At 50.9% G+C, this 23275-nt stretch overlaps 1 protein-coding gene across 2 annotated transcripts in view; it reads left to right on the top strand.

Annotated features, from left to right (window-relative positions):
• Positions 1-6: 6 nt before the first annotated feature.
• ATL1 (atlastin GTPase 1) overlaps positions 7-23275 on the top strand; it is a 29108-nt gene continuing 5839 nt past the window's right edge. For both annotated transcript variants that reach the window (XM_042047011.1, XM_042047010.1), the window contains exons 1-11: positions 7-49; positions 11740-11987; positions 12871-13005; positions 13781-13885; positions 14094-14144; positions 15650-15706; positions 18720-18812; positions 19866-20004; positions 21222-21349; positions 21954-22010; positions 22661-22732. In XM_042047011.1, coding sequence (XP_041902945.1) covers positions 16-49; positions 11740-11987; positions 12871-13005; positions 13781-13885; positions 14094-14144; positions 15650-15706; positions 18720-18812; positions 19866-20004; positions 21222-21349; positions 21954-22010; positions 22661-22732 — 1119 coding nt within the window. In that variant the 5' untranslated portion in view covers positions 7-15. The remainder of the gene's footprint in view (positions 50-11739; positions 11988-12870; positions 13006-13780; positions 13886-14093; positions 14145-15649; positions 15707-18719; positions 18813-19865; positions 20005-21221; positions 21350-21953; positions 22011-22660; positions 22733-23275) is intronic.

Here is a 23275-nt window from a genome sequence, read left to right as displayed (position 1 = left end):
CCCGCAGCCGCCGCCATGGCCCGGAACCGCCGGGACAGGAGCAGCTGGGGTAGGGCGGCGGCGGCAGAACCGGGGGGGAGCGGGGGGAGCGCGGACAATGCCGGGCCTGAGCCGGCCGCGGGCCGCGCCGGGGCGGGGCTGCGGCGGGAGGACGCGGGCGGGGGGCTCGGCTGGCCCGGGCGGGGCAGGGGGTTGCCGGGTGCCGAGGGGACACACGGGTGTGTGGGACCCCGCGCGCTATCCCTGAGGGGCCTGGGGTCCGCCAGCGTGAGGGGAATCGGGGGTGCGGCTGGGGCGCCCCTCGTTCCGGGGCCTCCTGAGGCGAGGTGGTCCCGGCTTGGGCTGGTCACCGCCCTCGGCCTGGCTACAACGGGACCCCCTGACTCGCCTGGGGCCAGACAGCCCCGGCAGCTCCCTGGGGATCCTTTGGGCTGCCCCGGTTCTCCTCCGGCTTGCCCTGACACCCCTTCCCGTAGCCCTGCTGTCCCCTCAGCCCTTGATGGGGGATGTCACCTCAGCCACCACCCCACCTCGGCTGGGAGCAGGGATCCCGCTCACCCCACCCCAGCTCATCTGGGAGCAGGGATCGCGCTCACCCCACCTTCCTCAGGCAGAGCCACAAGGGCACCCCGGCTTGTCACCCTTCCAGAGGATTTTCCCCCTTTCTGGAAGCTATAGGATTTTGTTGTCGAGTCACCCTCCAGACAGGGCCCATTTTAATCCCATCCCCTCACAGCCCCCTGATCCCGGGGGAGCTGGGAGCAGCACTGCCAGGGAGCGGAGCGGGGTGACGGGGAGGAGGAAGTTCTGTGGTGTCTTCCTGCAAGGCTTCGGTTCCCTCCAGAGGCGCTTGGATCCTCCAGCAGCTGCTGCTTCCCGCTGGAGCCCAAGCTGGTCCCACAGGTGGGCTGCACCCAGCAAGGGGCTCCTCCACCTTCAGCCTCCCTGTGACCACGCTCAGCAATGTATCGCTTCACCCACTCCCACTGACACGCTGTTCCGTAGGAAATCAGATTTTATCCAGCCATTTCCCGTTATTTGAGGAGAGTAATTTGTCGTTTCCTCCGGAGTCGTATTCCATGTGAGCTCAGTCACGGGTGCTGGCGGTATCCCGGCTCCTCAGGCAGAGCGGGTGAGCTGAGCTGTGATGTTTAGATACACAAATTACATTTTAATTTGTGTAGATGAGCGTGGGATTTCCCATGGCAATGATTAACAGTTCAGAGGCATGCTTGAGGAAGCGTTGGGATAACGGAGTGTCTGATCCAGTGATGGGCTTTTTGGGATAGAGGGGGGAGAAAATGGGCGAAGCTCATTTGATCGGTGCCGTGTTTAGCTGTGACTTAATGAAGGTCCTCAAATCCTTGGGTAAACCGGAGGGAAAACTTGCCAGGGAATGTGGTGCCGTTCTCAGCTTTGTCTCGCGGAGCGTGTGACAGACGTGTCAGCCCTGACTCCGTGCGTGTTGGGAATTGCACACACGTACACACGCTGGTGCCTTCCCTGCACATCCTGAGAGCAGGAGGAGGGAATGCAAATGATGCCGGATGGAAGTGGAAAAAGCATCATCCTGGGAAGTACAACCTGGGTCCGGCAAGGGAATTAGGCACATCCCTCAGCCTGGGCTGCTGAGCCCTACTCCCAGGAAATGTGATGTGTCACTGATGGGATGAATTCTTCCTTAGCTTCTCTGCAAGAATCTGGAAGCATCCATGGATCCAAGTGGATCTCTGTGGGATCAGCCACCTTCTGCTGCCACCCATCCCCAGCTCAAAATCATTCCCATAGCTATTCATCCCATAGCTATTCACCTATTCCTAGAGGATTTCCTGGCTCTTTGCCAGGCTGGTTGACGTTGCGAGTAAGAAATTAAGAGAGCGAAATGCTTCTGGTTTTTACTAGGAAAGAAAAGAAAAAGCTGTCTTTAATAAATTTATTCATTCCATTTATACAACAAAACCTCATTGCCTTGAAAGCTGTGTTTACATCCAGTGACTGCAGCATTGTGTAGTGACATCAATCCATGGGGTGACTATTCCACTGCTACATTTTTCAGCTGGCAAGGGAGGAGGCTTGGGCTTTTCCTGAAACTAAGGCAGAAAGGAGAAAGTCCTTGCTTTGTTCTAAAAATGGGCTCATGGGTCATTAAAAATATTAATGCTATTTTGAAACAGATCAAACTTTGTCCTAGTTACTTAGGCCTGGAAACAGGCAGCTGCTTAGTGTAACCCTCCTTTGTTTCACAAAAATAATTTGCTTTTTTAAAGCTCACAGAGCAAATTAGGGTGAGTATATGGCATTGCCTCTGGTCATAGCTGGGTCACTGTCACATCCCCAGGAGCTGGTGTAGGGGTGTGTGATGCATCCAGAGTAGGATTTAGCCTTGGGCTAAAGGTCAGCATAAGGTTATGCCTCATTTAAGGCTCTTCCTGAATGTGCCAGGCGGTGCATAGACCTCACAACTGCTGCCAGTTGAATGGGTGAGGCAGCTATGGTGAAAAAAAATCACAAGTAATTTCTTGCTGTGAGTAGTGGACCCTGCTTTTCCCAAAATAAGGATTGTTAGTCCAAATTCTGCTTGGCATGGTGAAGTCCAGCCAGCTCATGAAGGTGTAATAGATTACACTGATTTTTGTCTGAAATTCTTTGTGCTTGGCAGTTGCAGATGTTCAGCAGCCTGGTCCCTCTGGTCCAGTGAGATCCCTGCTCCCAGTTGCTCCTTTGAACAGCACAGACTGGAACAAATCGTGTGAAATCTCATGTTTCCCATCATGGCCAATTTTGTGTTAAAATTGGAATGATCCACCTATCAAGAATTCAGTTTTAAAACCATAAAAGGGATTAACAGAGGTTATAGATACTTCTTGGTGAGGGTTTTCAAGTTGGATAGGGGATTTAGGAGAGCTCCTAAAGGGAGCCAGGAAAGGCCAAGGAACTATTTTAGGAGAAGGTCTCCTCTCCAGCACAGGCCAGGGATCATCACTGCCACATCTTAGACTGCACACAATGGGTTAAACCAGGAAGAAAACAATGTTTTTGGTAGGTTGTTTTTTATTTTAGCCATGTTAACATCCTTTCTGTTTATTGTTTGATTTCTGGCCTTTTATGGTGGCTTTTCAGTTTCCACTTCTGGCATTTCTTTGTGACTCTGAATGCTGGGAACCTGACAAGTGAAAGCTGAGATGTTTCAGACAGAGGGGCCTTTACACAAAAACCCAGAAATATTCACAACCAAATGTAAAAGAGAGAAGAAAATGAAGTGCTGGGACTTGAAAGAAGAGACAAGTCAACACTGCAAGCTGAATATGGTTGTAGAGTCACGGAATGGGCAAGGACACTTTCCAGTAGGATCAGGTTGCTCCAAGCCCCATGCAACCTGGCCTGGAACATTTCCAGGGATCCAGGGGCAGCCACAGCTTCTCTGGGCAACTGTGCCAGGGCCTCCCCACCCTCCCAGCCAGGAATTCCTTCCCAATCTCCCATCCATCCCTGCCCTCTGGCAGTGGGAGCCATTCCCCCTTGTCCTGGCACTCCAGGCCCTCATCCAAAGTTGCTCTCCTATGGCTGTTGTGCAGGCAGCAGCATTGTAAGGGAATTGGAATAGCTGGGATCCACCAGATGAGCAGGAGCAAGAGCAGCCTGACTTTTCCTTTCTGGGGAAGAGCCAGGATAGCCTGAGCCTGCCTTGGAGTGGTGACATGGTGCCCTTGTCATGCCTCATGTCATGTCCATGCCACGAGTGGCTCTGGCCATGGTTGCCTCCCTGATTAATGGGAATGGGAAGCAGCGTGTGGTGTTGGTTGTGTCGTGCTGCATTTTCCCTGCTAAGCCCATGGGTGACAAACAGCGCACTTAAATATTGTTTAGGGCCTGGGTGATGTTCAGAGGCAGCTGGCTTTATATTAGCTCCCCTGGATCACTGACTGGAACCTTCTGCAGTGGGGGAAGGAGGCTGGGGCAGGTATTGTCATGGTCTGCAAGGCACAAGGTGTCCCATGGATCACTTTTGAAAGTCACTTCACTCTAGAGAGCCCCCAGCTCCTTTGCTCCTGCCAGAAAAACTCCCATTTGCCATCAGTTCAGGGAAAGTGAAGTGTTACAGCAGGAAAATAAGTGAACACAAATCGCCCAAATGGGGTGGAGGCTCTGGAGAAGGGGCTGAGCTCTGCCAAGCCCATAAAGCATATTTAAAGCACTCTATATACAGAAGCATTTTATGCAGAGTGTAATTACCTTTCATGTTATATCCTAAAATTTCATGACATGTTTACCAGACTTTATTTTCAGGCAATTTTAGCAACAAAAGAGTAAACATAATTTAATGTCAGAAAAAACTAAATCCAGTAGTGATGGTGGAGATGAAGGGAGGCTGTTGCTGATGGAGAGGATGAAGGATCATGCAGAAAATGTGTGCTGGGAAGTGGGAGTTCTGGAGATGTATCCCTGGAGGTGTCCATGGCCAGGTTGGAGCAGCCTGGGATAGTGGAAGGTGTCCCTGCCCTTGACAGGGAGTGGAATGAGAGGTTCTTTAAGCTCCCTTCCAACCCAAACCCTTCTGGGATTTTGTGTTACACCAGAGCCTGGCTAGGCTTAAATGTGGGAGAGGGAGCAGGCCCAGGGTTTGCACCTGACAAATAGATAATGGCTTTTTGCTAGTGCTCTTCCAACAGTGTTTTGACTGACACAGGTGGGAATGGGAGGTGTCCACCTTGCCTCTGACTCAGCCATTGCTGATACATGAGCTGGCATGGGCACAGCCACGTAACTGTCTAACCTGACCTCAAACTTCCTGAAAAAATTCTAGAAAAACCTCTGCTTTGCTCCCAAGGTAGTTGTGTGCCTGTGTCTCCAAAGCTCAGCCTGGGAATTTGACAGCAGTAGGAATTGCTCTTGCTTCAGAGCCAACTAAGCACTGGAGCTTCACGTAGTAGGTGTAATTAAAAATTTCACATTGGTTTTTGGCATTTGAGATGTTGTAACAGGCAGGTTTGGTGGCCAGTTATCATCCAAACTCTTGCTCCTGTCAGCAGTCATTCACGTGGGAAGGTCCCAAACCACTCCTGTTATCAGCAGAATCATTCATCCCCTTGTTCCCTCTGCCAAAGGGAGAAGGGGCTGAGCTGGCCACGCTGGAGCTGAAGCTGTGCTGCTGCCAGCTGGATGACTCAGGGCTGGCAGGAAGAAGGTGCACGCCACATCTCCACTGCTCCAAAAAAAGCAAAGAGTGAGGGTGACGCCTGGCAGCAGCAGCCGCCCCGCTCAGCTCCCTGCTCCAGGCATCCCAGGGTGCAGAGTGGGGTCCTTGACAGGACAATGTGGGAATGCAGCTTGGATTGGGCAGAGGTGTTAACACAGCTGTGCAGCTGAGATGTAGGAGTTTGCCCTGGCTTTGGAGAGGCCAGCTTGAGATCCCAAAGGGAGACTACCAAATGTGGCCTTTTACAGAATCACAGAATCATTTAGGTTGGATAAGATCTCTGAGATCATCGAGTCCAGCCTATGGCCAAACACCACCTTTTCAGACAGACCATGGCACTGAGTGCCACATCCAGTCTTTCCTTCAACACCTCAAGGAACAGTGACTCCACCACGTCTTTGAACAGTCCATTTCTATTTACCTGCCATTCTTGATTGCTGAAGGACAGGGCTCCTTTTTCCACGACAGTTTTCTTCACCTGCTTCTAATACCCTACAGCTCCCTGGGGGATCTTCATCCAGGAATTGTCATTGATCTGTCATTTCCACAGATTCATGGCAGCTGTGATTACATCCAGTCTGAGGAGGTGCAGGTGACTTCGTTGGGCACTAATAAGTTCTGGCTCTGCCTTCCCATTCTGCCTTTCCCAGAGCACCAGCCCCAGGTGTAAGGGGACATCATAGCCAGGCTGGGGCCCGACAGAGGTGGGTGTGTCATTTATGAGGGTCTTGGTGGTTCTGGTTAGTGAATGCTGCTGATGTGCAGCACCTGGAGTTTCCCCTGCTTGTATCTGGGGTTCTGTTGAGATGTCAAAAATCTTAGCAGAGGTGTGAGCAGAGTTGAGGGAAGGTTGTGTGGCTGTGAGGTCAGCTGTGCCCTGGATGCAGGAGGTGCATGGAGAGAGACTTATTTACAAGACCACATAGTACCAGGATCAGGGGAAATGGCTTCCTACTGCCAGAGGGCAGGGTCAGATGGGATATTAGGAAAAAATTCTTCCCTGTGAGGGAGGCGAGGCTCTGGCACAGGTTGCTCAGAGAAGCTGTGGCTGCCCCTGGATCACCAGAAGTGTCCCAGGCCAGGTTGGATGGGGTTTGGAGCAACCTAGCGTAGTGTAAGGGTTGACACTGGATGGGCTTTAAGATCCCTTCCACCCCAAACCAGTGTGGGATTCTGTGACACAGAAAGGGGTGGTGAATGTGTGTGTGTGGTTAAACCCAGCTTGGGAGGCTTTCTGACTTGCTGGCCAGGAACCTTCAGAGGGCATGGTGCAGGCAGGACCACAGAGCAGGGATGGGTGTAAGAAAGGGCTTTGCCCAGCCAGGCTTCCCTGCTCCACCCTCTGGAAGGCTCCGTCTCCCAGGAGCACTTCTGTCTAGACACCTTCTGGCAGTCCCTGCTGAGGGAATTTGCCAGCTCTCAGCTGGCCAGGTCAGGCTCAGCTCTTTGGGGTGCATCCTTTGTGCAGAAGCAGGGCAGGTTATTGCTGGACAACACCCTGCTCTGACTCTCCAGTGCACATGCATTGCTTCCATGCTTTGTTCCCCATTTTTCCGTGGTTGGCTGGATCAGGTGCTGAGCTTTGTGCCAGCCTGTCGTGGAGAGGAGGAGAGGATTCCTGATGCATGCTCGGAGCTCCCTGCCCCTCCCAGCCTCCTCAGAGCCCCGCTGATCATCGCTGGCTGTCGTGCGGCAGAGGGAGTTCAGCACAGACACAGAGAGCAGAGCTCGTGTGCCAGCAGCAGCCAGGCTGAACGTGCCCAGTGCAGGGGAGATGCTTGGAGAGGGTGGCTGCGTTCCCCAGAGCCGTTGTGGAGGGCAGATAAGCTTCCTGCAAGCTGCAGCTCTCTGGAGAGTGTGCAGAGGGATGGAGGCTGACTGCAGGCTCTGTTCAGGGCTTGGCTCGTGGTGCTGTTGGTGGTAGTGTGATATGTTTGGGATGGAAACTCCAGAAAAGGACCCACACAGGTATCATGTCTGGTTAAACTGGTCCCCTGAGAGCTGCTGATAAGCAGCCTGACACAGCCGATACAGGGATACTTTGTTCCAAGGAAATAACGGCCAGTTAAAGCTTCCTATCAAACCTCAATTTTATCTCCTTGGTAGTTTGCTTTCCGTGCAGTAACTTGGTTTGAACGCCCTCGGAATGGCAGCACTGCCTGACATTGGTGTATTTCTGTGTGTGACATCTGAGCTGGGGTTGTTTTGCCTGGAGAAGTGAAAGCTCCAGAGAGACCTCACTGTGGCCTTCCAGTACTTGGAAGGGGTTTATAAAAAAGGAGTGTGACTTTGTACATGGGCAGATAGTGATAGGACAAGGGGAAATTGATTTAAACTAAAAGGGGAGAGATTAGATTAGATATGAGGGAGAAATTCTTCCCTGTGAGGGTGGGGAGGCCCTGGCACAGGGTGCCCAGTGAGGCTGTGGCTGCCCTTGGATCCCTGGAAGTGTCCAAGGCCAGGTTGGATGAGGCTTGGAGCAACCTGGGATAGCAGAAGGTGTCATGGCTGGGGTGTGGAATGAGGTAATTTTTACGGTCCTTTCTAACCCAAACCATTCTGGGATTGTGCTTTCAGCGAGGGAATTGAAGCCCAGGCTGCAGTCCCTGCTTTCCACAGTTAGTGCTTGGATAGCTGAGACTCCTGGGATCCAAGAGAGCCTGAGAGCAGGGCTGGCAAATTGGCTTCCTCAGGCTCTGGTCACGCAGTGTTTGCACAGATGATGGGACATGGCTGTGTTTCACTCTCTGGAATGAAATGTATTTATTGTGCAGGCTGAGCTGAGGACAGGGCTGATTCCTTAGTGGGACTCTGGGAAGCAGTCAGCATTTCTGTGACCTGTTCTTCCATGGCTAAGGAAGAACAGGCTTCAGCAAGCACCCACCAAACATTGCATAATTAGTGGCGTGTAATTTACTTAATTTATTCTTCTCTAGAAGTTAAGTACACTAGTCATGTCTGTCACTGTGCATACAGGCACAATGTGAAATACGCTGTTTTAATTTAATTAATTTAGTCAAAAGCAAGTCTTAGACCAGTTAAAGAATTCCTTCCTTTTTTAATGCTGTCTGACAGCCCAGTAAGCACGAACGCAAATCCTGATCTCCTTCTCCTTCCCACTTGGAATCGCCATATGGAAAAGAGACGTGGCTTCCACCCCGCTCCAGAGTCATGGAAATGAGCTGTTATGAAATGGGGAAAAGGAGCCGTATCCTGACAATTTCTGAATGAGCAGCTGGAGAATTGACGTAATTGCAGGGTGCCGGGAGAGAGCCGAGAGAGAGGAGGAGTCAAGTTAGAAAAGGAGTGAAAACAAGAGTGTGTTTAGGAAAGCTGAGCTCTCCTTCCTCTCCTTTATGGCCAGAAAGACCAGTTAAAATAATTGATTTCCAGCAGTGCGCAGCCATTTTATAAAATAATCCTTGGCTGTCCAGTGTGGCGGATAATCTAATAAACAGGACCTGGAAGTTTCATCACATGGAAATATGAAAATAAATATGAAAGAGATAGTTTTGTCTGCAGATATCCTATGTGAAAGAAGCAGAGATAGGGATGAAATTAGTTCTGAGACCTGCTTAATATAATCTCTCTTTCCTGCTGTCTCCAAGGAACTGGGAAATCAACATATCCTGCTCATAATGCTTTGTGTTGTGCTCATGTTGTGCAAACAGCCTGGTTTTCCTGGTGTTCAGGTGATGGAAACAAGGATGTCCCCTGGGAGACCATGGCCACTTCTGTGCCTGGAGACATTCTCCTAAAATCTGTTAATATCGGCTTTTAAAAATTAGTCTCCTTCAGATTCTGATGATTTGAAGGGAAAAAACAATCCTTTCTCCTCTGCACTGATTGTTGGTTCAGCTGCTGGAAAGAGCAGAGGGAGAGGAAGACCTGGGAGATCCCATTTAGGCACCAGGAGAGGGGATCTGGCACGAGCTCTCCCTCTGGCAGCAGGATGGCCAGGGACTCTCCCTGTCCTGGTGCTTGGATCCTTGGCCAGGACTTGGAGACCCATTCAGCTGTCTGAGCCAGGGGCATCCAAGGATTTGTGCTCATCTTGGTACCCACTGCTAGTGCAGGATAAGTAAAACCACAAATCATGGAATCCCAGAATAGTTTGGGTTGGGAAGGGACCTTAAAGCTCACCCAGTTCCACCTCCTGCCATGAGCAGGGACACTTCCCACTATCCCAGGTGGCTCCAAGCCCTGTCCAGCCTGGCCTTGGACACTTCCAGGGATCCAGGGGCAGCCACAGCTTCTCTGGGCACCCTGTGCCAGGGGCCCTCCCACCCTCACAGCCAGGGATTCCTTCCCAATCTCCCATCCATCCCTGCCCTCTGGCCGTGGGAAACCATTCCCTGTGTCCTGTCCCTCCATCCCTTGTCCCCAGTCCCTCTCCAGCTCTCCTGGAGCCCCTTCAGGCCCTGCAAGGGGCTCGGAGCTCTCCCTGGAGCCTTCTCTTCTCCAGGTGAACACCCCCAGCTCTCCCAGCCTGGCTCCAGAGCAGAGGGGCTCCAGCCAAAGTACTGGTCCCACTTCCTCTGTCTGTGTGCCCAAAGGTGGGATTTGTCCGGTCTGGGAAGGTGGCACAGCTGTTGCACCCTGATGGCTGAGTTAGAGTCAGAAATACTTAGGTTTAATTTGATTTACAAATCTTTTCCTACCCCTGCCATGAGTCACATCCTATCCAAGGATCTCTCCTCTGTCTTTTCTGTGCAGCTGGAAGAAGAAAATAAAAATTGGACTGGGTTAGGTGAGCAGGACTTTGGGAAACACCACAAGAGAGGAGGCATTTCCTATCTTTTATATAGCCCTTGCAGCTTGGCAGTGCTTAAAAAGAGCACATGAGCCTGTGGCCCTTTGGCACCTGGCCATCCTTACCTGTTGGGAATGCCTCAGTGCTGGAAAAGGTGTTTGGTGTGTGCCTGCTCTCAGACACCTTCATTTGGTGATGTGTGCCTGGATCCTGGCTCTGTGGATTTGAAATGGGAAGAATTTTTTTTCCTGGAGGCCCCTAAGCAGTGACACAGGGCAGGGGCTGGTGCTCGAAGGGATTTTAGTGCTGCAGTCTGGTGGAGAATCTCGCTTTTCAGAACGTTTGGGACTTTTGTTTAGCTAAAAAACCTCCAAGCATTGGAAAGAAAAGATCTTTGTCTTTCAGCTGTGAGCTAAGAAAGCTCATAGTATATGTCCGAGAGCCACCAGAAATCCCCTGGCAACCAGGCTTAATGATCCTGGTACTTCCTTGTGGGATCTTAGGAAATCACAAAAGTGCTGCTGTTATTTCAAATATGGAGTTACTGCTGGAGGCTTCTTTATAGAGAGGCCTGGAATGGGCAAATCCTATTCCTCTTGATATTTGTAACTTCTCTTTTAGCATGTGCACACGCAGTCCTTGTGCTTTGAAACAGCTCTAAACTGGGTCCCCAAGGTCAGGGGCTGAAACAGAGACTGAGGAGGTTTAGCTTGAGGCAAAACTTGGGAAAGTTACAGCCCAAGCCTGTGATCTAGGAAGTTTTTGTCGGAACGTGGGGGGAACTTTCCATCTCGTGCTCATTTCCCTGCTGGTAAGGAGGTTTCATGTGGCTCTAGGTGAGCTGACTGGCACATTAATCACCTTCGGCATCTCCTCCCTGTGCTGGAAAGTTTGGAAAGACCAGGAAAGGAAAATTACTGGAGCCAGCCTGCTCTTTGCAAATCCCAGGGCTGCAGGTCTTAAAATGCATCTGGGTCCTGTGAGACCCTCCTGTATGATCCCTCCACAGCCTGGGGAGCAGCTCCACAGGGAACCTCGCCATTTCCAAGTGGGAAAGTGGGCAGTGCCTGTGCTTTGTGTGTGCTTTCCACTTGGGAGTGGAGAAGTGGCTTTTATCAGGATGGGCCTGTGTCTGCATGGCCTGGTTCCTGCTGGGAGCATCCCGGGGGATGCTGCCGACGAGGCTGATGGTAGGAACAGCGGATTGCGCTTGGAGCATCAGTGCAGGCTGCAGATGGAGCAGGAATGTGTTGCTGCAGGAATAGCAGTGGCACAGGATACACAAAGGCAGCATCCTTTGATAAAGATGTGAGGTCCTTGGACACCTCAGCTGGAGAGCTGCTTCCATTTTTGAGTCAGCCTTCAGGAAGGACCTGGTGGGGAGTGTCCAGAGGAGAGCAGATCCCTAGATAATGTGGTAGAAGGGATGATCATGAGACTTGGACTTTTCCATCTGAGAAAGGGCTAAGGGAGGTGTTACGGCAGGTGCTGTTTATGTAGGAAGTTGAAGGGATCTGTTCTCCATGTAGGATAAAATCCAGCAGATGCGTTCTGTCAACAGAGGTTCCAGCAGGGAGGTCTGCCTGTGGTGGAGCACGTGGTCAGATGACCCCAAAGTGGCATGGACTCATCCACTGGGATGGCTGTGGCCAGGTGGAGCAGATCTGCTCTGGAGGATGCCATTTTGGGATGGATAATTGAGCTATTGGGCCTCTTATCACCTCTGTTGGTGACTCCTCACTGTGCAGAGGAAGGAACCAAAAGCCTCTCCTTTTCCCTGTTCACACAGGTAGTTTTGCAGACAAGGCTTATGAGTGGAGCTCTGAGGAGGAGGAATCCGTGAGGAAGGCAGGGCCAGTGCAGGTCCTCATTGTCAAAGATGACCACTCCTTTGAGCTGGATGAAGCCGCCCTGAACCGCATCCTCCTCTCCGAGGCTGTCAGAGATAAGGAGGTCGTGGCTGTGTCCGTGGCTGGAGCCTTTAGGAAAGGAAAATCATTCCTGATGGACTTCATGCTGCGGTACATGTACAATAAGGTAAGGCTGCAGCACAGGAGGCCGTTCCTAGGGCGTGATGTTCCTCGTTGCTCCCAGGAGCTGGACAGGACTCGGTGCTCTCGGAATGCTCAAGCCTCTCATGGGTGTGGGCTTCACAAAATAAAACAGAGCAGATCCTTCCCCAGGAAGAACTGTCGCATGGACTCTTAACTTTGGAGCAGGGGTGTTCACATCTGCTGCCCTGAATCACAGAATCATTTAGGTTGGAAAATCCCTCTGAGATCATTGAACCCAGCTGCTAACCCAGCACCACCATATTCGCCACTAAACCATGTCCCCAGGTGTCATATCCGTGTCTTTTGAACACTTCCAGGGACGGGGACTCCACCACTGCCCAGAGCAGCCTGTTCCAATGTGTGACCACCCTTCCAGTGAAAAACATTTTGCTAATATCCAACCCAAACCTTCCCTGGTGTAACCAGATTGTTTCCTCTTTTCCTGCTGCTTGTTCCCTGGGAGCAGAGCCCAATTCCCACCTGGCTGCACCCTCAGGGAGTTGTGCAGAGCCAAAAGGTCCCCCCTGAGCTTCCTTTTCTCCAGGCTGAGCCCCTTTCCCAGCTCACTCAGGTGCTCCTGGTGTTCCAGACCCTCCTCCAGCTCCACTTGCTTCCCTGGACACGCTCCATCCCTTCTATGTCCTTCTTGTTGTAAGGGGCCCAAAACTGCCCCCAGGATTTGAAGTGCCTTGGCAGTAAAGGAAGGAAAAACCTCCCTTGTGGGGTTCTTAACCTCTTACCATTTTGTAAGGAGCCCTCTGCAGTAGGGACTGTCCCTCTCTAGCACTGGGGTGGAGGCAGCACAGGGGAAAAGTGTAAAACCAAAGTGAGATGAGAATTCTAACAACTTGTGCTCCTCCCTGCAGGAAGCAGTGGACTGGGTTGGGGATTACAACGAGCCTCTGACTGGTTTCTCCTGGAGGGGCGGCTCCGAGCGGGAGACGACCGGGATTCAGATATGGAGTGAGGTTTTCCTGGTGGACAAGCCCGATGGCACCAAGGTGTGTGTGTGTCTCTGTTGCTGTCAGCTCATTTTCCTCTTCCAGCTTTTAAGACTCTCTTGCCTTGTCTTAGGTGGCTGGGCAAGTTTAGGGAGGGTTTTCAATGCCATGTCCCTAATTTAGCATGGATGGATTTAACACAGTGAGGTGATGTGGTGTCCAGTGTCTCTGATATGTTGTCTAAATGTCCCTCAACTCTGGGCATCCCAGAGTTTATTTCTGTACTATTCCCAGAGATCTTGAATCTCATGTCCTTGCAAACTGCTCCCCTTTCCTGGAGCAGCAGCTGTAAAGTGGAGTTTCTTCATTCAGAGTGATCATAGTGGATTTGCAGTACCCTGCAAATTCAGCTTATAGGCAGGAATATTTATCTGCACTTGAATGCAGAGCACGGCACCAAAGTGGCACTGAGTCGTTCAGGGTGTGATTCCTAACGCTGGCTGAGTGTGTTTGGGTTAGGGAGGTGCAATATGTGTTTGGTTTCTGATGCAGACTCCGGCAGAGCCTCCTCTGCACTGACAGCAGCTGTTTGAGGAGCAGAGCTGTTCCCTCACTACCTTGTAGAGCATTAATTTTGCTGCCTGCTGGAGTCCCCCTGCTGTCAGGAGTGGCTGGGGATGTGCTTTTCCTTTGTCCCCCACCAATTACGAGGCTGAGGCAGAAGCAGTGAGACTCCAGCACAGTAACTCAGCTGCCATTCACCCCGTGGCCCACGAGGGTGGGTTTGCCTGGGTGCAGGTCCTGGGAGTGCTGACAGGAGCTTTGTGCCCCGCAGGTCGCGGTGCTGCTGATGGACACGCAGGGCACCTTTGACAGCCAGTCCACCCTCAGGGACTCGGCCACCGTGTTTGCCCTCAGCACCATGATCAGCTCCATCCAGGTAAGAAACCTCTGGGCTGGAGGAGTTCACTGCCCAGCAACCACAGAGCCTTACAGGGCTTCCCTTCCTACCACTTGTACCAGCACCACCTGGGACCTTGCCCGTGTCCCCATGGGGCTGTCATAGGCTTTAGCCACACCAACCATGTGTTAGCCCCAAGGACAGGCTGTTCTTAGTGATCTGAAGTTGTCTTTTTATTTAAATACAGGTTTATAACTTGTCCCAGAATGTGCAGGAGGATGATCTGCAGCACTTGCAGGTAAGAGGAGCTTCGGGGTGACCTAATTATGGCCTTTCAAGGGCCAACAAAAGGATGGAGAGGCTGTTTACAAGGGCCTGGAGGGACAGGACAAAGGGGAATGGCTTCCCACTGCCAGAGGGCAGGGTTAGGTGGATGTTGGGAGGAAATTGTTGTCTGTGAGGCACTGGAACAAGTTTCCCGGAGCAGCTGTGGCTGCTTCATCCCTGGAAGTGTCCAAGGCCAAGTTGGATGGATCTCAGAGCAACCTGGGATAGTGGAAGGTGTCCCTGCCCGTGGCAGGGCGTGGCACTGGGTGGAATTTCAGGTCCCTCCCAACCTAAACCATCCTGAGATTTTGTTCTGTGATTGTGAATTATCAGACTGGATGTTGCCATCTGGTGCTGGCTCAGTACAGGGGACCCTCTAAGGGTGATTCCAGCCATGACTGTTGGAGACAAGCAGTTAATGGGATTTTTGTGGCACAGGTGTCCTGCCCATTTCCTGGAATTACCTTCTGCTTTCTCTTCTGTTCAGGTGATTGACTGATTAATTAGGCAGGTTTTTCCAGGAGCTTAAGGAAGGGAAAGAAAAGTCAGCTGGAAAAATCAGCATTTGAAGGCTGAATTATTTCAGTCCATAAATATTATTAACAATAACACTTTTTAAACACTGAATTTATTCAGTGTAGCTCTGATCTTTCAGTTTGGATTTTAAGCCATGACTGTTTAACAAGTTGACCCATTTTTAGGCATCTGTGAAACACATTATTGTGCCTTCAGTTAGAAACTAGAGTGCAGAGAGACTGGAGAGTCTTCAAATCTTGCTGGTAGGCTGATTTTAGAGTCTTTGCACAGCGGGGGTTTTCAGGGAAAGTACTTATTTCTGAATTCATTTCCGCTCGTTCCTGGAGTGTTTAGAGGCAGCAGGGCTCCAGCAGCCCCCTGGAGCACGAGAAGTTTCTGGTTGGTATGAAACCAGCAGCAAGCAGCTGATCTGAGCCATTTTCCACAGATTTGGCAGCCAAAAGCTCCAGGCTGGGATCTCTCACATGAGAGCTCAGCAGGGTGATGGTCCGTAACAGCTCCGTGTGCCTCTGGGGTGGGAGCTGGCAGCCCACAGCCACTCTGTGTCCAGCTCTGTGCGTGGTGCTGTTAGTCCCCTGTCAAAAATGTACCTCACTGCTTTGTAGAATCATAGAAGTCTCTCAAAGGATCCACAGGGATCATGGAATCCAACTCCAGGCCCTGCACAGACAATCCCACCCTGGGCATCCCTGGGAGTGTTGCCCAAATGCTCCTGGAGCTCTGGCAGCCTCAGGGCCGTGCCCATTCCCTGGGGAGCCTGGGCAGTGCCCAGCACCCTCTGGGGGAAGAGCCTTGTCCTGAAATCCAACCTAAACCCTCCCTGGCCCAGCTCCAGCTGTTCCTGGGTCCTGTCCCTGCTCACACAGCAGAGCTTGGTGCTGGTGCCCCTGTGTCCCGCAGTGACAAACTCACTGTCCTGTTCTTTCCTTCTCCTTCCAGCTTTTCACCGAGTATGGCCGGCTGGCCATGGAGGAGACATTCCAGAAGCCCTTCCAGGTGAGTCCAAGCATCCAGGCCAGCTCATTTGTCGCGGAGCCCGTTGGCTTCACCACGAGGTGTCACTGCAGTTTGCAGGATGGGAGGAGATGGGATTGCTTGGGGATCAGCTCAGCTGCTCCGAGGAACGGCTTTGTGCTTCCTTGCTTCCCAGTACATCCAACATCCCTCTTTCTTTTCTCTCTGAACCTTTGCCATCCCAAGAGCTCTGCACTGTCCTGCCAGGCTTGGAAAGCAGCTGGTTTTGCAGCAGGTTTGTCACTCTCTGTAGTCAGGAACTCTGCCCAACCTTTGTTCTAAGAGGTTTGAACTCACCTGCCCTGGGAATCCCTGCTCCTGGCAAAATGAAAGGATAAGGATTAGCAAAGCTGTGGGAAAACTCGGTTTGAGTGGGGTTTTAACTTCAAGTAAGGGACATCTGTTCATCCTGCTGTTCCCCAACCTGTGAAAAGCTGCTGTTAAAAAAAAGAGAGAGCATTGGGCACTCACAGTAGGTGAGGCTGGTGCCTGTTTTTAAAGACAGGAGTGTTTTGATTAGGTTGGATGAGGGTTTGTGAACTTCCCAAAGTAAAAACCAGCCGGGAAACAAAGCATGCTGTAAAAATCCCAAGAGTAACTGGGAATAAGTTGCAGCTATTTTACATTTGCTTGCCAACATATAAAGAGAACTGTTGTCCTGGAAGGACTAAGGGGTTTATAAGGTGTCTATGGTCAGGAAGTGGAAATAAAATTAAAAGGTTAAAAAATACAACAAATGGACAAATTGATTCTGTTGGATTCTGGTGTGGGCTGGTGACTGATAAATGGTAAAACTACCAGTAAAAATATATGACAGGCAAGAGCTTGAAGAAAGTTGTAACATGGTACAGCAAAAAGCCAGACATTAAATACATATTCCTGCTCCTTATTTAAAAACTGTGGGGATAATGCAGCCAAATATTCCAGTGAAACTGAGATACTTCCTACTTCATCAGTAAAAAGGAGGCTGTGAGGGGAAACTTAAACATGCTTAAATCATTAGGGCTGGATAATAGGCTCTGATTTTCCCAAACACTGTAATTGCTGTCAAGTCGCACAGTTTGTGGATGGTGACTCTTGTCAAACAATCCCATTATCAATTTTTAAAAGAGCACGAGTTGGGTTGATAAAGGTAACTCTTGCCATGATCCGTCGCCTTCTGTCAGCCTTATCTCTCCAGGATGCTGCTGAAAAGCAAATGAAGTCAGCATTGTCTGCTTTAATCCATTGTTAATGGATTAAAAACTCATTAACTGATAGATGCCAGAGCACGTGGAACTAATTGTAACAGGGAATCATCATCCTTCAGAAGTGTTTCCTTGGGATCCCCCCAGGCTCTCTCTGATTCAATGTCATCTTCATTAATGATCAGGGGAAAATTATCAAACGATGCTGGAAACCTTTGTGGGTGTGATAAACGTGGTAGAAGGGTCAGTGGTGCTGTGGCCAGGTGAGAAATGATCTCCTGTCCACATCCAGCATGGGCTGGCTCCTGCAGAACATGTTTTTAGACATTAATGTGTTGATTAGAAAGCAGGAAAAGTGAGAGTGGGGAGGCCCTGGCAGAGTTTTCCCAGAGCAGCTGTGGCTGCCCCTGGATCCCTGGAAGCGTCCAAGGCCAGGTTGGACAGGGCTTGGAGCAACCTGGGACAGTGGAAGGTGTCCCTGCCCATGGCAGGGGAGGGCTGGATGATCTTTAATGTCCCTTGCAACCCGAACCATCCTGGGATCCTGTGATTCTCCAAGTGTCACAGTAAAACTGCAGTGGCATTGATCCTGCTGGAAGGGAAGTGAGACTTGGCAGTGGAAAATTCACATTTCCCTTTGTCTCCCTCCTCTCCTCACACTGAGGAGCCCTTGCCAGAGGCTGGCCCTGAGTGTGGGGCCTTCACAAAGGCAATGGTAAACACAGCCTGCCTGCAACAATTTTACTTCAGAAATACAAAGCAATAATTCTCGATTCAAGGCGTGCATAATGTGTTTGTGGAAAAGTCCTAAACGTGGTACATGTCTCTTAAGCATCTCATGGTGTTTGAGAGAACAGCATGTCCTGAACCAGCTCACTGGGTACAGTCACTGTGGCTTCTCCTGCAGTTCAAAAAAGCCAATTTGCTGTTCTCTCCTTCTTTTTTAACTTTTTCTGATGTTTTTGAGAAGAGAAAGAGCAGAAATATTTCCCCTCCCTCCATTAGATTTTTGTTCTAAACATAGACAGATTTTAGGGAAATCCCAATGAAATGGGTTCCACTTGCTGACCTGCTTATCCATGTGCATGAAAGGAACCCTGGCACCTCTGCCAGACCCTTCTGGGCTTTGGCATTCAGGACTTCCCCCTCCAAACCCTTTATTTCCTACATGGGATGTTGTTCCCTTGCACAGATGAGGCACTGGAGACCTGATTTTTTTTTTTCCTGAAAACTTTTTTTTTGTTTGTTTTTAAAGATTCCAAGTTGACCATTCTGGTATTTATTTATTTATTGCCCAGGAACTTTGAATGCCTCAATAAAGATTACAAAAGCCAATGATTTCTTATTCACTCTCATTCCTCTGCATCTGTTTCTCATTAAAAGTCTGTCTGGAAGGCTGCCCAGTGAAAAAGGCTGAAAAAATGAGCCTGTAGAATTCCCATAGGATGGAACTAAATGTGGCTGGAATTAGGGAGCTCATTGCCTTTTGTCCTGGTTAGCAACAATCCCTTTTCTTGGGCAGTTTAGATGATTGATGCTGTTCTCCCAGCCAGGGACTCAAACTGGTGCAGCAGTTTGGGGGCTGCTCCCCCTTTTCCTTGTGGGACAGTGGAGTGGTCTCAGTGCCATGCACACAGGGGCCTCTTATTTCCTCCAGGAAAGGTGGGAGATGCTGCTGGAGCTGGGAAAAGACTCAGGGATAGGTTTTGGTGTGGTGTGAAATGGGGGTGAGGGTGCAGGGGGATGCTCAGCCACTGCTGTGGGCTCTGAGCAGTATGTAATTGACCCCACTGTTCTGTGTTTTCCAGTCCCTTATATTCCTTGTTCGTGACTGGAGCTTCCCTTATGAGTTTTCCTATGGATCTGATGGTGGTGCAAGATTTTTGGAGAAGAGGCTGAAGGTACGTTTTGCCTGCTCTTGGTTCTGGAGCACCCTGGGATCAGGGAAGGTGTCCCTGCTCATGGCAGGGGGTGGGATGGGATGATCTTTAAGGTCCTTTCCAACCCAATCCACTTTGTGATTCCATAATTTTCCTGTTCAGCTGGGTGGCAGCAGCACTGGATGTCAGGTGTGAGCTGCAGTGCTGGTTATGGTCACACTCAGTGCACTAAAATCCCAGAGGAGGCATTTGGGGAGGGTGAATTTCCTTGCCACATTCAGGCTTCTGCCCAAGCCCAGCTCCATGGGGCTCTCTGGGAGAGTGGACAGCAATGGGAGTCAGCAGATTCCCAAGAGACTGGGAATGATTTTTTGGTCATTAGGTAGTTGGACAATAAAAATGATGGGCAAGGACTGGTTGGGATCAGTCAGGAAACGCATGGATGATTTGGTAGTGGAGAAACCTAATTAAATGTTGAGATGAGGAAGGCCCTAGTGGGAAATGCCAAATGTTTTTGTATTCCAGTCATACATGGACATGTGCCTTTTTCCAAATGATAATAACATGCTCCAGGGCATGTGGTCAGAGATGCTCCAGTTCCTTCTCTTTGTCCTCATGCCTGTGGGATCTTCTGTGTTCCTTTCCCCCACTGTAAGCAGCCACAGTGTGGAGTATCCTGTGCTCCTGCCAGCACTGCTGGCTCAGCATTATCCCAATATTCCTATCAGAAGGAAACTCCCTGATTCCAAACTTTGGGAAGTGGACAGGCAGCACCAAGCTTTTCTCTCTGGTGACCACTGACAGAACCTGAGGGAATGGCTGGAGCTGTGTCAGGGGAGGTTTAGGTTGGATTTCAGGACAAGGCTCTTCCCCCAGAGGGTGCTGGGCACTGCCCAGGCTCCCCAGGGAATGGGCACGGCCCCGAGGCTGCCAGAGCTCCAGGAGCATTTGGACAACAATCCCAGGGTGGGATTGTTGGGGTGTCTGTGCAGGGCCAGGAGCTGGGCTGGATGATCCCTGTGGGCACTTCTAACTCCAGATATTCTGGGATTCTGTGATTCATTGTCCCCACAGGTGTCAGGCAATCAGCACGAGGAGCTGCAGAATGTCAGGAAGCACATCCATTCCTGCTTCACCAAAATCTCCTGCTTCCTCTTACCTCACCCCGGCCTCAAAGTCGCCACCAACCCCAATTTCGATGGAAAACTGAAAGGTACGAGGGCAAAGCTCTGGTTTCTAACCTGATTCCTTAGAAGCCCTGGCAGACTGTCCTGCTTCTTCCTGAAAGCCCCATGAAAAAACTTCTGGGAGAGGAATTGGATCCTCCTCTCAGTGATGGGCACACCCCCATCTGCTTCTTCCCAGTGCAGCAGACAGACATGGAGGGAGAAAAGGCGTGGGAGGCTGACAAGGCCTCAGAGCTGCTGGCAGTACCCACTGTCAGAACACTGATGGGAAAACTGGGAAGGGCAGGGATGACACTGGAAGTTTATGGATGTGGTGTTAAGCCTGCAGTTAATTCCTGTGCCTCACCTGCACAGGCACAGCCTGGTTGCTGCGAGGCTGGTGCTTGTGGTGGGTGGAAGGCTGGTTCCACAAGCTCTCAGAATGTTATTTCACTTTGAAAGGCTTTCCAGGGAATGTTTAATCTGCCTGGCTTATCTGATCAGTGGTTTCCCTACAGGGCAGGCTTGGTTCAGCAGGTTAAAAAAAGGGGGAGAGAGAAAAGAGCTGTGGTGAGATCCTTCACCCTGAAAGGAGCCACGTGCTGGGGATATTTTTAGGTGTTTGTTGTGAACTCCTTGTGGCTGGTTCCAGGCTGCTGCAATCGTAGCAATAAAGTGGACCATTAGCTACTTAAATTAGCAGGCAAAGACGTGAGTTTTTCCCTGGTTTTGTCTGGCTCAGACTTGCTCTCCTGGCAAACTCCGTGCTAAGCAGGAGGGAGATGGGCTGGTGGAAACTGAGCTGATCCCTGGAGTTCCCCCTTAATCTCAGGTGCTGAGGAGTGTGGAACATGTACTGTGTGCAGACAGGAGCTGTCAGCAGCTTCTTGACACAATTTTCTTGTTTCCTCAGAGCTGTACTCAGCTTTTTGTGCTCTGATGGAAGAAATGTGGGGGATCTTTCCTGCTTTCCTCACCTGCCAAATGCCTGGCTGTTGCACTGGTTTTTTCTACCTTCAGTCCTGTACAGTTTAATTTAATGGAAACACCACAAATCCCACCTTGTGCCTGAGAGTTTTGTCCAGACCCTTCTGGAGCTCTGGGCGGCCTTGGGAATATGACTGTTCCCTGGGGAGCCTGTTCCTTCCACTCTTTGGGGGAAGAACCTTCCATGTCCTTGGCAGGGGATTGGAACATCTTTAAGGTCCCTTCCAACCCAAACTATTCTGGGATTCTGTGATGCCTTTTTTTTTCTTTTTTCCAGAAATAGACGATGAGTTCATCAAGAACTTGAAGATTTTGATTCCTTGGCTTCTCAGTCCTGAGAACCTGGACGTTAAGGAGATCAATGGAAACCATATCACCTGTCGAGGCCTTGTGGAGTATTTTAAGGTATTTATTTAGGGAAAGTAGATTTCTTCATCTGTGGAATTTTGCTGTAGCTAAAGGGGAAAGCAGCAGCAGCAGCAGGCAGGGCAGCACTGACAGTGCTGACACTGCAGCAGAGGGCAAACACCTCATGGTCATGGATTTGACCACAGCGAGCCCAGAAAGTGGGAGGAGCTGTTTTCCTCCCCTGGAGAATTGAGGGCTGGAGGGGGATAAGCTGAGGCCTGTATTCCAGTTGCCTTTGGAAAAAGCTTATTTTTGTTGTCATGACTACTGGGACATTTCCATTCGAGACATTGGTGAGTGATTCTCACCACCTACTCTCCAGGGCTACCTTGGCTCCTCCTCCTTCAGGGAAGGACTGAGGTAGGTGCAGATCCTTTGGGAGGGATACTTAGGAGTGAGTGGAGCAGGGAGAGCCTTTGCTGACTGACCCGGGCCACCCAAGGAGTGGCATTTTCTGACCAAAGCCATCTTGTGCTGGAACATCCTCCTCTTCCCTGCTTCTAAATCCTGCCACAGCTGTGTCTGGAGCTGGGTGGGGGTGGTTGGTGGTGCTCCTGTGTGCTGCATTCCACATGGTTTCCTTTTCCCTGCGCTTTTCCAGGCCTACATAAAGATCTACCAAGGGGAGGAGTTGCCACACCCCAAGTCGATGCTGCAGGTATGTGTGAGTGGGAGCTGTGGGAATTCCTGCAGTGTAAGTGCCACTAATTCCCCAGGAATTGGCAGAGGTGTCCAGCTAGTGCAGCACAGTGGGTCTGCTGTGACTTTATTCCAAATGCCTCAGTGTAACCACCCAAGGAACAGCACTTTGGGAAGCGTTTGGCAGCCACGAGCCCCACATGCCTGAGGAATCACACCTGGGATGGGCTGTGGGGAATTGCTGGCTGCACACAGCTTCAGCCAGCTCAGCTGGAATGATTCCTGCAGGTGAATGACATCCATGGGGCCACACAGGGAGGTGACACATGGGAAGTGGCTGCCGGAGCCAGAGGGCCTTGCCGGGTGTTGCAGCTGGAGCTGTTTACTTGTGGCTGAGTCTTTTTATCTGTTGCCTTGCTGGTTCCCACAGCTGAAGCCAAAGTTTTCGTTGCTCTGGCTTGGAGGGTAGGAATCCTCTCTTTGTGCAGGCTTTTGGATGTGTCAGTATGGGATGAGTTTGTTTGGGATCGGTTGGAGGCTGGGAGAGCCCCCCTGGCTAATTCTGGGTGCCACACACGTGTCCTGGCTGTGTCCACGGGGGGCCTTGCACTTGCACAACTTTACCCTGTCCTTCTGCAGCTAAGCTTTGTGCCCCTTTTGCCCCTACAGGCCACAGCAGAAGCCAACAATTTAGCAGCAGTTGCCACTGCCAAAGACACCTACAGCAAGAGGATGGAAGAGGTGGGTGGTGCTGAGTGTGTCCCTTCCTGCTCCTTCCTGTCTCCTGGCTCTCCTGTCATGGATTAATGGAATCCCAGAAGGGTTTGGGTTGGGAGGGACCTTAAATCCCATCCAGTTCTACCCCCTGCCATGGGCAGGGACACCTTCCACTGTCCCAGGCTGCTCCAAGCCCCAATGTCCAGCCTGGCCTTGGACACTTCCAGGGATCCAGGGGCAGCCCCAGCTTCTCTGGGCACCCTGTGCCAGGGCCTCCCCACCCTCACAGCCAGGAATTCCTTCCCTAACCCTAGCCCCTAACCCTAATTTTAGATTTCCCTGTGTTAGGAGTGACATTTCAGGAGTGATTTCCCTGTGTCAGGGGTGATTTCCCTGTTTTAGCAGTGATTTCCCTGTGGGACCAGTGCCATTTCAGCAGTGATTTCCTTGTGTCAGGGGTGATTTCCCTGTTTCAGCAGTGCCATTTCCCTGTTTCAGCAGTGCCATTTCCCCGTGGAAGCAGTGATTTCCCTGTGGGAGCAGTGCCATTTCAGCAGTGATTTCCCT

This window comes from Corvus kubaryi, unplaced genomic scaffold (assembly GCF_017639235.1).
Source record: "Corvus kubaryi isolate FWS band 111438036 unplaced genomic scaffold, C.kubaryi_AGA036_p1.0 66, whole genome shotgun sequence".
Classification (NCBI taxonomy): Eukaryota; Metazoa; Chordata; class Aves; order Passeriformes; family Corvidae; genus Corvus; species Corvus kubaryi.
Note: the sequence above shows the minus strand (reverse complement) of the source record. Positions and strands in the feature narration are given on the sequence as shown.